Source organism: Erythranthe guttata, chromosome 10, assembly GCF_056151865.1.
Source record: "Erythranthe guttata isolate IM_541 chromosome 10, IM_541, whole genome shotgun sequence".
In the NCBI taxonomy this organism is placed as follows: Eukaryota; Viridiplantae; Streptophyta; class Magnoliopsida; order Lamiales; family Phrymaceae; genus Erythranthe; species Erythranthe guttata.
Window position 1 is genome coordinate 4111823 of NC_142542.1, and position 13770 is coordinate 4125592.

At 30.9% G+C, this 13770-nt stretch overlaps 2 protein-coding genes across 2 annotated transcripts; one reads left to right on the top strand and one right to left on the bottom strand.

Annotated features, from left to right (window-relative positions):
• The first annotated feature begins 2721 nt into the window (after window positions 1-2721).
• Window positions 2722-6498, top strand: LOC105949884 (aluminum-activated malate transporter 8). The gene is made up of 6 exons (XM_088824103.1): window positions 2722-3061; window positions 3204-3344; window positions 4153-4425; window positions 4538-4635; window positions 4890-5036; window positions 5975-6498. Exons 1-6 carry the CDS (start codon window positions 2800-2802, stop codon window positions 6419-6421), a joined length of 1368 nt encoding a protein of 455 aa, XP_088680229.1. The 5' UTR covers window positions 2722-2799; the 3' UTR covers window positions 6422-6498.
• A 2703-nt stretch (window positions 6499-9201) lies between these two features.
• On the bottom strand, window positions 9202-11671 carry LOC105949885 (aluminum-activated malate transporter 8). Its single transcript, XM_012973190.2, has 6 exons — window positions 11293-11671; window positions 10941-11081; window positions 10412-10684; window positions 10195-10304; window positions 9940-10083; window positions 9202-9811 (listed from the first exon to the last, which is right to left on the bottom strand). The coding sequence occupies exons 1-6, from the start codon at window positions 11570-11572 to the stop codon at window positions 9335-9337; spliced, it is 1425 nt and encodes a 474-aa protein (XP_012828644.2). The 5' UTR covers window positions 11573-11671; the 3' UTR covers window positions 9202-9334.
• Between the last annotated feature and the right edge of the window lie 2099 nt (window positions 11672-13770).

The window sequence follows — 13770 nt, forward strand, 5'->3', positions numbered from 1 at the left end:
TTTTTACAGCACATTTTCTGATTAATCAGCACCAAATTAATAAAAAATTGTATGTAAAATGCTCTTTGATTTTGGGCTTAGAATTTTAAGACAAGATCTTGAATGTATGTAAACAATCTCTAATATAATTGGATCAAATTTATACTACACATGCTGAATTATGTATATATCGAGTAGATGTCTAGCGTTAATTCGTCTACGGTACATACCAACATATACAGATCGATCTACATACTTAAAATTGTCTATGCTATTTATTTCTCTCAAATAAAAAAAAAATAAAAAAAATTGTCAATGTGATTGAGCTAATTGGCACATTTTAAAGGTCGATTGGCATGAATTTAACTCGAAAAGTACAAAAAGTAAAAATCGATAGTGTCATCTGAAGAAAATATGAACGGTCGCGGAACAAAGTTGGTGTTTCGGTCCCCTCAAGTAGTCGTTGAAATTTTCGTAGTAATTAAACCAATTAAATGAAGTTGAAACATAAATTCTTATGTACATTGCGAAAATTTTGGGGAAGTTGAAAAAAATATTTCAACTATATATAAAGGGGGCAACTATTTCAAATACTAACTTTTGCTTACTTGAATACTACCAAGTTTAAAACCAAAATTGAGTACATATTTATCAGTTTTTTCTTACTTTAATACCAAAATAAAAAGAAAATTACAAAAACACCCTTTTATACAAAAAATCAATTATATCAAATTTTATTAGAAATTACCTAATCAAAAACCAAATAAAAAAAAAAAGAAAAAAATCCCTTTGTTGTAAAAAAAAAACCTCCAACCCTCTCCAACCCTCGCCGCCGCCGCCGCCGCCGCCGACGCCGCCGCCGCCGCTTCTTCGTCCATTGTTATCAACCTGCCGCCGCTTCTTCGTTCCGGTTTCATTCATCCAAGTAATAATTTTTTTCGAATTTTTTTTCTTTAATATTTACTTAGGATTTGATTGTTTGATATGGGTAATTAGGATTTGATTGTTTTAAGGTAGAAATGATCGTTAATTAGTAATGGGTGCATCTAATTTCAGTCGATTTGAGCATTGATTTGAGATTCGTGGGTTGGTTCTTCGTTCACAATTTTCGACCTGTATATGTCGATTTTTGATGAATTTTCGACAGCTTGATGTCGAAAAGTCATCAAAAATCGACATATAGTTGTCGAAAAATGTGAAAGCTTGAAATGGGATTTTTGATAATTCGACAGATAGCTGTCAAAATTGGGATGAGTTTTCGACAGCTAGCTGTCGAATATTCAACCAATTTTCGACAGCTACCTGTCAAATTAGATATGTGTAATTTTTTTTTTATTTTTTTTTTTTATTTATTTTTTTTTATATTTTCGACACTTAGGTGTCGAAAATTGTATCAAAATTCGACACTTAGGTGTCGAAACTTAATAAAATATGAATTGTTATGTTTTCGACACATACATGTCGAAAAATAAGGGTATTTTCGACCTGTATGTGTCGAAAATACATGGCGAGTTTAAAAAAAAAAAAAAAAATCAAAATCGATGTTTTAGCTCAAAAAATACATGAATACATACTTGAATGTGTTCTCCTTGCTCGTAAACTACCATTCTATTGTCATTTGACGCCATTTTGCAAGTTGTGTAAGGTTTTGATTTCTCTTGTTTTGAGGTTTTTTAGGAGGGTTTTTGGGGAGGGAGAAGAAGGAGGTGGAGGAGGTGAGGGGTTTGTGATTGAGGAGGGGAAATGTTTTTTTTAGGTTTTTGATTATTTGGTATTTAAGAAAGAAAAATAGTATTTGTAATATTTTTTTGGTTTTAATTTTCATTAAGGGCATTAAAGTAATTTACAATTAATTATTTATTTTTTATTTTTTTGGTATTCAAGTAAGCAAAAGTTAGTATTTGAAATAGTTATCCCCATATATAAAGCATCTCCTTGGAAAAAAGAAAAATCTTAAACAACAATGATATATTTTTCGTTGAGCTGTAATAAAATTAAACCAAAAGCTAGCTTTCACCACGTCACTGATTAAATTGTTTTATTTTATAAAATTAACGAATTGTTAATTTACCATATGTTATTAATTCCGAATCCAAACCGATATAAATATTATTTAAACGATGTTATTAGTTAATTAAAAATTAAATTATCGAAATTCTACGTACTAAATAAAAAGTTGGCAAATTCAGTTATTACTACGGATGGTAGCAATTGAAAAAGAGCTTGCTAATTTTAAGTCTTTGTACTCTTACTCTAGCAATAGGGTGTTGAGATTGTTCCTTTGCAACGTCAATTGCTGTTCATGTTAATAAATATTCAAATATAATGTGCCCTTAAACGACGGCAATAATTCCATCGACTGCTAAAAATGCATACATCGAATAAAAATTGGATGGGTCGCACTTTTCGAAAGTAAAAATTATTTTCATAACGTACAAAAAAGGAAATTGGCAAAAAAAAAAATAAAAGAAATTCAATCGAGTTATTTGATCGTGAGGAGTGAGAAGTGAGAACCAATTTCCGATCGAAAAAATATCCGTATTTGATTGAAAAAATGTCAAAAATGAAGAGAAACGTTTCATTTAGCATTTTGAATGTGCAAATTTGGGAAACAATAACACTAAATAATAGCATTAAACCACCAGTACACTAAGAATTATTCACCTAGCTATTATCATGCACAGTTTCCATATCAATCCCATATAAATTGTAGCTCCCCCATCAAAACTAGAATACATACCATATATACAAAAATAGAAACAATATTAATTATTCCCAAGGTTGCCCTTCCACAATATAATATCTCCAACATTATTGGAGATGAATTCGCCTACTCAAGAGAAAAACCTAGGAACCGTTGCCCGTAAATGGGATTGGGTTAAGGGCAAGATGGTAAATGCCGCAAAAACGACCAAGAAACTCGGAACCGATGATCCGAGAAGAGTTATACACGCAATGAAAGTAGGATTAACACTCACATTAGTATCTTTGTTCTACTACTTTAGACCGATTTACGATGGCTTTGGAGAATCAGCAATTTGCGCCATCTTAACAGTCGTCGTCGTTTTCGAATTCACCGTTGGTATAATTCCCGTCCATAAGTAATTAATTAACCTTTCCTTCTTAATTATTCAAATATGCATAGAGGTGTATTATACATATACGATCGATAGTAATAAATATGTTTTATTTTTTTATTAATTTTATTTACTTAATTTTGTAAGGTGGGACCCTATCAAAAAGCTTGAACAGAGGTGGCGCGACGGTGCTCGGTGCTGCTATAGGAATTGGAGCAAAGTCGTTAGCCGCCGCCGGTGGAGAGAGAGGAGAGCCGGTTATTCGTGGCTTTCTCGTCTTCATTATAGGTAGATTAATATTATACATAATATTTTCATCCTAAACAAACTTATGTATAACTTAATTTGAGTTTACTGCATTCGAGTACCTCAGCATTCAATTGATAAATTACTAAGAAGACTACGTATGACAAATATTAATTTTGCATACAACTCCTGAATGGTGAGTTCTTACTTCTTAGGGGCAATTTGCTAAAAAGAAAAAAATTGTAGGGGTTGTTTGCTAATGTTTATAACATGGAGAATTTCTTAACAATTAAAGTAAATACATGGGGTGTTCATTACGGCCTATGTAGCACGGAAATTTCAACTTGTTAACGTTTCTGCGTTTCAGAATTGTTATGTGTCGGTAACTTGAAGACACGTGCCGAACACCTTATGAGCCATTTTGCAATTTCTAAAAAGTTAGAAACATGTTTGAATAGCAAATTTCTAAATATTTTTTGTTGTTTTCCAAATTATTTACATGATTAATGATCAACTGCAAATTGATAGTTGATAGTAAAATTTATTTTGAATATTTTTGTATAAAAATATATATATATAAAAATAATAACTCATCATATATGTTTACATAGAATATTTACAAATATATCCCTATACTTTTAATATTTACATGTTTGCCCCAAGTTTCCGTATACCCATTTTTGGAACATGCAGTTTCCCCAATCCGTTTTTTCGTTTTCCTGTATCGCCGTTTCCGTTTTCGTGATACGTAGATTATAATATACAATTTCATTCCAGATTACGGGTTTTATTAATCGTGTTATATGTAACAATAATTATATATATACTTACATAACATAAAATGGTGCAGCGGGCGCAGCAACGTATACACGATTTCTCCCGATCGTAAAGAGGAAATACGATTACGGAGCGCAAATATTCATAGTCACTTTCTGTCTGGTGGCGGTTTCAGGTTATCGAGTCAACCACATTTTGCAAATGTCCCATCAAAGGCTGGCCACAGTTCTCATGGGCGGGGCGGCATGCATCTTAATATCCATATTCGTTTGCCCCGTTTGGGCGGGTCGGGATTTGCACAATCTCGTCGCTGAAAATATCGAAAAGCTTGCCGACTTCTTAGATGGTACGTACGTAGTGCACATATATATTGCTGGAAATTTTATCCTTAGTTAATTATTAATTTTCTTTAATTTGCTATGTACATAAAAACAATTAATTATTAATTTAATTTTCAGGTTTTGGGGACGAGTTTTTCAGTTATGCAGGAGATGAGAAGCCATTTCTCACAGGCTATAAAAGTGTGCTTGATTCAGAGGCAACTGAAGATTCCTTGGTAATTAATACGTAATTATAATTTATAAAAACAACTTAATTAGTACTAAGTATGATTAAACAAATATTTGTGCAAATTATAAACATATATATATATATATATATATATATATATATATATATATTATATATATATATATATATATATATATATATATATATATATATTATATATATATATATATATATATATATATATATATATATATATATATATATATATATATATATATATATATATATATAATTTTTCAGGCACAATTTGCATGGTGGGAACCTCCTCATGGAGGATTCAAGTTATGTCAACCATGGAAGGAATATATGAAGATAGGGAATCTTGCGAGGGAATGTGCCCATCATATTCAAACACTTGAACAATGCATAATTCACTCTAAACCTCAGGTATATATATATATATATATATATATATATATATATATATATATATATATATATATATATATATATATATATATATATATATATATATATATATATATATATATATAGCTAAACCGAGTCTGACCCGGCACTACAAAAAAAAAATTGAGTGACAACACCTATTTTTTACATAGTTAGGCAAAAACTGTTGTCACTATGCTTGTCACTAATGAGGTGTCGCTAATGTTCTATAGTGACAATAAATAAGGATTAAGTGACAATAAAAAGAGCTATTAGTGACAATAAAAAAGATATTGTCACTTAATGTGTGCATTAAGTGACAACTTTTGTATTTGTCACAATAGGTGTGTCGCTAATGCAACTTTTTCTTATAGTGCGGCCTTGAAAACCGGTGTTTGTGAACAAACCAATCGATATTAGTTGACTCGGACCTCAATCACCGTGTGTGTATATAAAAGGGTGTTTGTCTAAACTTATAAACGGGTTAAAAAAAACTTTTATAATATGTTTAAAAACTTATAAGCTTTTCAAAAGTATTTAATAATTTTTTTAAAAAACTTCAATAAATAAGTTGTTGGAGAACATTTAAAATTTTTTTTTTGTAAAACATTTACCCCACACTTTAATTTAAAATCTTATAGTGAGTAAAATAACTTATAAGCTCGTCTTTCAAACACTCTTTAAAATTGAATCTAAAAAAATAAAACATAACAACTTATCTAATATAAGAATTTATCAATTGTTTAAAAATATTCCGGTAATAAAATTGTCAATTCTGCATCTAAATTAGGTTTGTGGATTTAATTTTAGGGTCTACCTAATCCATAGGGGTACTTGTAAAGTTGTAATATAGCCTAGCTAATTAATCATACATTGAATTGAAAAGGGAAAAGAAAAAGAAAAAAAAGTCTATTAATTAGCTAAAATTTCAATTGCAGGTAGCATCAGAAATTCACAGGAAAATACGAAAAACATGCACAACAATGAGCAAAGAAACAGGCAAAGCCCTAAGAGAAGTGTCATCCACAATTAAAGAAAAGAGATTTCCATCACCTTCCCTCCAAAGCCATGTACAAAAGTCAAAATCCGAAGGCGTTGACCTCATAACCGAGCTCGAAGAATTCTCTCTACCCAAACACGACCTCCGGGAAACCATGAAACTATTCGTTGTTGCCTCAACACTTTGTGACATCGTTAGAATTGTCGAAGAGATTACGGTCTCTGTTGCTCAACTTTCTACAAAGGCGCGTTTCGAAAACCTGAAATCCACACCTACATATTGTGAAAAACAACGACAGCTGGCAACCGTTGAGCCCCTTGACAATATTGATCAATGCAAAGACTGCGTTGTGATTGATGTTCGTGAGCAAGAACTGCGGATATAGAATATTCTTAAATATAAGAATATTTTTTCGGGTTTCGGTTTTAGTTTATATATATATATATATATATATATACACGCGCACACATATAATACATATATTATTATCTCTAATTTTTAATGTATTATATTTGTTTCGACTCGATCAACAAAGCATTAATTAGCTAGAAAAACTATCATTGGAGTTATTTTAGGCGATTTATAAATGTCCAACAGCTTGCAAATTACACCATAATTGTTTACATTATGCAATTTAAATATTCTGATTGGATTTGCATTGTAAAGCAAATAAACTTTAAGGAAGACCAGTGAATTGAATATTACTATGAACTAGTGGCACACCTATATTAACACTTTTTCGATATCGTTGCACTTTAAGAAAAAAATTGAAATCGTGAATATAAAAACTAAAAAATAAATATGAAATATAAAATATATACGCGGACATATTACTTAACGTAAGATGCAGGCTAATACTTACTAATAGTAAATTCATCCGGACAATGATATTTAATTAAAAAGTGGACATTCTACTTTTTTTATCTTACAAATATCCATTCAAATTTATTTGATATTAAGAAAAACTTTTTCGTTGAAACTCAATTTCAACTCCTATTTCATAATTTAAACCCTAATTTAGTTATAATTTGACAACTTAATCAATTTATATAGAACACCAGAGTTTGTCAGCAGCCGGTCTTCGGCGTTGACTTTTTATTTCTGAAATTTATTTACGAACAAGTTAGCAGCCATTAACTGCTGCTCTTCGGCGTTAATTTTTTTTGTTTACAGATCAGTTATTAATATCTTCGGCCGCCTAATCTAAATAATAAGGTCGGGTCTGAGTCGTAGAGGCCATAAACATATTTTTATAGATATTATTTGTCACAAACTTATTGTATTGTTAAGTTAAATACGTATTTATTATCCTTCCAAGTATTTCCATATTTATCTGATAGGGTTAATTAAAATGAAATGTTGCTCATGTACAAATACTACTCAACACCTAATAAGGCACAAGCGGTTAATGATTGTATCCTACAATTGAGAGACCAATTCTAAAATGCCAAAGTTTAGTACAATAGAGAAACTTATAAGGAGTTGATAAAAATATCTACAACTTGTTGACTACTTTTATATATAATCTTTTTTTATTGAATGAAAAAAAAAAAAGATAATAAACATTTTATTGAGTGATTACGTGTGAATGAATACATGTTTTCTTAAGCATCCCGGCTCAATCAGAATTGGGCATCAAAAATTATCAATTAAAGGTCTAAAATAGGCCATTAAATTGTTTAGTCCTTAAAACCAACTTCAAAGAACCTACCAAAAACTAATTACAACCATGTTTTCTCTTGCATGCTAGACGACCCGTTCCACCCAACTAAGGATGTAAACGAGTTGAGTTCAGCGAGCCTGCTCGAAAAAAGCTCGAGCTCGAATTTTTCGAGTACGAGCTTTCTAACGAGTCGAGTCCGAGTTCATTCTGAATTGTGTGACTCGCGATTATTATTTTTTTTTTTTTGAATATAGTTAATGTAAAATTAAGTAATAAATTCATTTAAATAATTTATTAAATATATAACAGGTAATTTTTTTATTATAATTTCTAATAATAAAATTATAATATTAATAAAAATTAAAAAATAACAAAATGGGCTCAGGCTCGAGCTCGTACTCGCCAAAACACCAAGTTCGGCCCGTTTACACCCCTACATCCAACCGACCCGAGTTGATCAGCTTTTACCACATTTCCCTTTAAAGCTATTATATATTATTTATAATTTATTCAGGGTGTACAATATGAATAATTTGAAAATAATTCGAGTTTTATGAATAAATTAATTCTGCATAATTCCCTTTCGTGTGGTCCAAAATATACCAAATCCCCATTTGTTACAAAAAAAACTTGAATGAAATTTCCTCCTATAATTAACGGTGTTAACTATTAAAGAAAAAAATAATTTCGTGCAAAAACGAAATGAGTTTCATGCATGGTGCCCGAAGGCCGAAACTCAGAAGTAGGGATTTTTAAAAATAATTTCTTATTTTAGGGATGTGTTTGTTGAGTGCATATACCAGCTAGATGAGAGGCTGTCCTAATTTGTGGTTGTGAATTTGTAATAATAATAATAATAATAATATCTCAATAGGCTTGCACTAGCTATATATATAGCTTTTCCAGAATATATAACAGATTCGAAGAACCGTACCACCTGATTTCATATATATATATTGGCCATTATATTGTGCGTCTGATCAAGATATAAATTAAAAGTGAAGAAAAGGTTTAACATATTAAGATTATCCATTCAATGGTGGGCGCGCGTGTGGAAAATGAAACTTGTTTCTTAGGCTTTACAGTACACTTTTGGACTGTTCTCAGTTCTGTGTGCTGCTTAAGTGAATCCTGCTTGTCTTCACTCTTTACCAACATTGTTTCTCTCTCTCTCTCTCTCTCTCTCTCTCTCTCTCTCTCTCTCTCTCTCTCTCTCTCTCTCTCTCTCTCTCTCTCTCTCTCTCTCTCTCTCTCTCTCTCAAGTATATGCCTGTCATTTTCAACGGCCATCATGAGGAAACATAACTCAAACCCTAATTAACTAGTATTTGAATTTACTTTAAATGAAATATATCAAAACCCCTAAAATGTTAAAAGTGGGATATATGTTCATGAAATACAATCCAAAATAGTATTTTATCCAATATATATACACTAAATACAAAATTGAAGGACAAGCCAAAAATTAATGCACAGAAAGGAACGCCACATTTTATTTCGAAGAACAAATTCATTTAAGAAGGACCTAATCGAAAATACACGCAGTCGACTAAAATATATACGTACGACGAAAATACATGCATGCATGATATTGTCTCAATCATACATTAATTAATAAATCAATATTATTAGATGCTAATGCTTGTCTTTAAGTATTAAATCCCCCAAAGTTGTCTCCTTAATCTCTATAACAACCGTACGCTCATCATCATCGACCGGGTTCACAACACCACAATGAATCAGTCGTTGCTGTTTATTGTCAGTTGAATTTTCTTTCCTAAAACGTGCCTTTTCGGAAAGTTCATTTACGGAAATTGAGATTTTTTCGACGCAATTAATGATGTCTGTGAGTAGGGATGCAATGACAAGCAACGTCATGATTTCTTGGATGTCTGGCTTTCCGTTGGGCGATAACGAAAAGTTATCGAGCATGGTTTTGAGATCTTCGGCTGCCGATTTGGAATTATTTAAGTGGTTTTCAATTACAGCTGATGATGGAAACGTCATGTTTTTTATTGCAGAGGCTAATTCTTTCAGTGCCTTGCTCGATTCGGTGCTCAATTTTCGGAATGCGGGTTGGATTTGCAATTCGATTTCTGATGGTGCAGCTTCCTGCAAATTAGAAAATTAGTTCAAGCTCGCAATTAAAATGTATGTTGTAATATTCAATTAAATAAACTAGTGACTCTTTTTCTAAGATTAATTTAATAGATGGTAATTTTATATATTCGAATAATTGCCTGAGGTTTCGAGTTTATGCATCCGATAAGTGTTTCGATTAGACAGGCACATTCCCTGGAAAATGTTCCAATTTTAAGATATTGTTTCCATGGATGACGAAATATAAAGCGGCCATGACAAGGTTCCCACTGTGCCAGGTTTGCCTGAAAACATTGAAAATTCAATTATTAATATTAGAATCAATAATATTAATAATTGATCAATTAATTAAGTTAAAATATATATAATTAATTAATCAATTAATTATTATTTACCAAGGATTCCTCAGTTGCTTTTGAGTTGAGCACACTTTTGTGGACATGAAGAAATAGCTTGTCCTTGTCACCATCATCCCCTTGAGAAGTAAAAGATTCACCTCCAAACCCTACAAAAGGAATAGTGAATTATTTAATTTGTGGCTAATAATTATAATCTAATATAATGGTTCGTCATCGATCAGTTGTCACGTATGTATCCATTAATAAGACGTACCTTCTAAGAAGGTGGCAAGTTTTCCAATATTTCCGGCAACGAGATTGTGCAAATCTTGGCCCGCCCAGACCGGGCAAACGAATATGGATATTATAACGCACATCGCCCCGCCCATGAGAATTGTGGATAGCCTTTGATGGGCAAGCTGCAAAATCTGGGTGACCCGATAACCCGAAACGGCAACCAGGCTGAAAGTGAGTATGAATATTAGCACCCCGTAATCGTACTTCGTCTTTATGTGTGGGATGAATCGCGTAAAAGTCGATGCTGCAGCTGCATTCAAAATATTTAACACATCATTAATAAATATTTCCCCATGCATGTAAATGATTATATATATATCTAGTTCTTGCATGGTTTTGCATTTTGACGTGTAAGTATATATGAATCTAAAACAAGGATTTATATATAGACAAATATTTCAAATGACTTATGTAGGATATTAATATTTATGACTTCAAATAGAAGTTTAATTTATTTATTTTTTATAATTCAATATTAAAAAAAAAAAAAAAAAAAATCGGTTTACCGAGAAGAAAGACGAAAAGGCCAAGAACAATCGGCTCTCCTTTGTCGCCGCAGAGGTCGGCCAGGTACTCGGCTCCAAGCCCTAAAGCACCAGCCAACAATGTTGCAACACCTCTGTTTATACATTTTGATAGTGTTCCACCTAATAAATAAATATTTAAGGAAAATAAAAAAGGTAGAGGGGTTAAACTTTATTTAACAAAACAATATATATATATATATATATATATATATATATATATATATATATATATATATATATATATATATATATATATATATATATATATATATATATATATATATATATATATAAGCCAAGAAAAGAAGAATATAGAAAAATAATTACGTACCAACAGTAAATTCGAAGACAACGACAACAGTTAAGATAGCCCACATTCCAGCTTGTCCAAAACCATCGTAAAGAGGCCTCAAGTAGTAGAACAAAGAAGCTAATGTGAGAGCTAATCCAACTTTAACGGAGTGCACAATTCTTCTCGGGTCATCTTCTCCGATTTTCTTCGTCTTTTTCACGGTCCCCATAACCTTGGACTTAATCAACTTTATCGGCATAGCTTTGGAAAAACTACATTTGTGATCAACTTTGTTGTTCGTTGAATTAATTATTTCCATGGACGACGAAGACGAAGGTCTCTTTACGGGCAATGTCGTTCATGCAAATGCAGAGTGCTATTAAAGAGGGGAAGAAGAGCTAGCTAGAGAGTGTGGAAAAGTTGTGAAGAACTTGTGATTGTGGACTTGCCAATATATAGGACGAATATAATTTTAATAATGTGGTGATCAGGTTAAATGTGATTTAATCTAATTTGGAGGGCTTTAATTTGATTACATATCTACCAGAGTCTATAATGTTAGTGTTGCACGATTCTTGTTTACAAATTACACAACAGTTATATAAATTGCGGTAGGCATATAAATCATGTGCGACAAGTTTGATCTAGAAAACGTTGACAAATGAATTTAAGCTTAAATTATTTAATTATGCTCTCTCTTCATCCACTAACTAGGCAACTCTTATGAACTGGATTGTGTCAAGGAATTTGGGGTGTAACATAGCCAAGTTCAAGTCGAGCGTGATTGTTTTGGCGAGCTCGAGCTCATTTAGATTTATTTTTTTCTTTTTTTTTTGGAACTCGATCTCGATGGAGCTCATTTTGTTTAAACACTTTTTTTAATTTGTATTCTATTTTTACTTTATTAATTATATTATTTTAAATTATTTATATTATATAATAAAAAGTTACAAAATAAACAATGACTTTTAATTTGTTTCCATATGTTTTATTGTATTAATATCATATTATATACTATTTATATTTACATTGAGAAAGAAAAAAAAAACTTGTAAGCCGGCTCGTGAACTTATGATGAACCACTAAAAAACAAGCCCGAACTCGTTAGAAATCTCGAATTTCAAGCTCGAGAAAGTTAACGTTCCGATCCCCAGTCCTTTTCATTTTAGTTTTCGTTCCGGAGTACTAGTGCACACGCATTAAAAAAAACTAATAAATGTGTCTGGATTTTATGAAAAGTTTAAATTGTATTGTCTTAATTAAAATATGTTTTTGCAAATAATTCAATTAAAAATCGAGAATGTACGTAGCTCCCAACTTCCAATTTTTTTTAATCCACCTTCATCCTATTACGAATTATTACGAATTATCTGATGTATTTCACCCGATGTAGCATCAAATATATATTATATCGGGCATGCATGCCTCCTCCTCTTTACTAGGAATTCCATATATAATATATCATTGGCCAAGAAAAAAAGAAATAATAAAAAATAGCACACTTGTTCACGGGCGGTTTCACTTGGCACACAGAAATTGATAAAACCATGATATATATATATATATATATATATATATATATATATATATATATATATATATATATATATATATATATATATATATATATATATTCCAGGACATTATTCATTCATGAAAATATCAAACAACAGAACGTACTACGATTAGCACTATGTATGTATAGTCATCTTTCTCAAAACCCTAATTCTTTCGGCATGCAAGTTGGCCACTACACTCAACGACAAAATTATCTTTTATATATATATATATATATATATATATATATATATATATATATATATATATATATATATATATATATGTATGTATAATATTTGTGAGAACAAAATTTGTAAGGAATAATGGATTTAAATAGGTTTGATCGATGAGATTCATCTTTATGAGTTTTGAGTTGTTTCCCACTTTGAATTCTGTGTCTCAGGCAACTAACTGGGTTCAACAACTCATGGCCAAAAATCGTTTCTTTCCGACAGTGCGCTTATTATATATATGATATATCCAATTCCTAATTGCCTGAGAAACAAAATGATAATTATATATTATTCTGGATATTGTAATTTCTTACGTGGCATGGCAGTCTCACTTTCTCAATTGATTGTTTAGTCCTATATTAAGGGTTCGAATCTTTTTTAGTCCCTGTATTTTTTAGTAACCAGTTATAACGTTATCAATTTGTCTCAACTACAAAAATAGTGATGAGATATATATTATCATCTTTTGAATGAGAAAAAAATTAAATAGAATTAATTAATATATATGTGTAACTATATATATATATATATATATATATATATATATATATATATATATATATATATATATATATATTAGCAGCAACAAGAGCCGCATATTTAAAAAATTTCCGACATTTTTTTTATAAATAAAATATAAGTGGCTGAGAAAATTCAGAAAGTTAGTGGACACTATGTAATTTCATATCGTGCCTCTTCTTTTGTCTGTCAAGTGATACTACTT

Excerpts from the sequence above, each read along its gene's own strand:
- LOC105949884 (XM_088824103.1), top strand. The coding sequence starts at position 2,800 with ATGAATTCGCCTACTCAAGAGAAAAACCTAGGAACCGTTGCCCGTAAA. Across the intron at positions 3,345-4,152 it reads CTTTCTCGTCTTCATTATAG|CGGGCGCAGCAACGTATACA; the intron begins GTAGATTAATAT and ends AAAATGGTGCAG. Across the intron at positions 5,037-5,974 it reads TAATTCACTCTAAACCTCAG|GTAGCATCAGAAATTCACAG; the intron begins GTATATATATAT and ends TTTCAATTGCAG.
- LOC105949885 (XM_012973190.2), bottom strand. The coding sequence starts at position 11,572 with ATGGAAATAATTAATTCAACGAACAACAAAGTTGATCACAAATGTAGT. Across the intron at positions 10,305-10,411 it reads ACTTGCCACCTTCTTAGAAG|GGTTTGGAGGTGAATCTTTT; the intron begins GTACGTCTTATT and ends TTCCTTTTGTAG. Across the intron at positions 10,084-10,194 it reads AAGCAACTGAGGAATCCTTG|GCAAACCTGGCACAGTGGGA; the intron begins GTAAATAATAAT and ends CAATGTTTTCAG.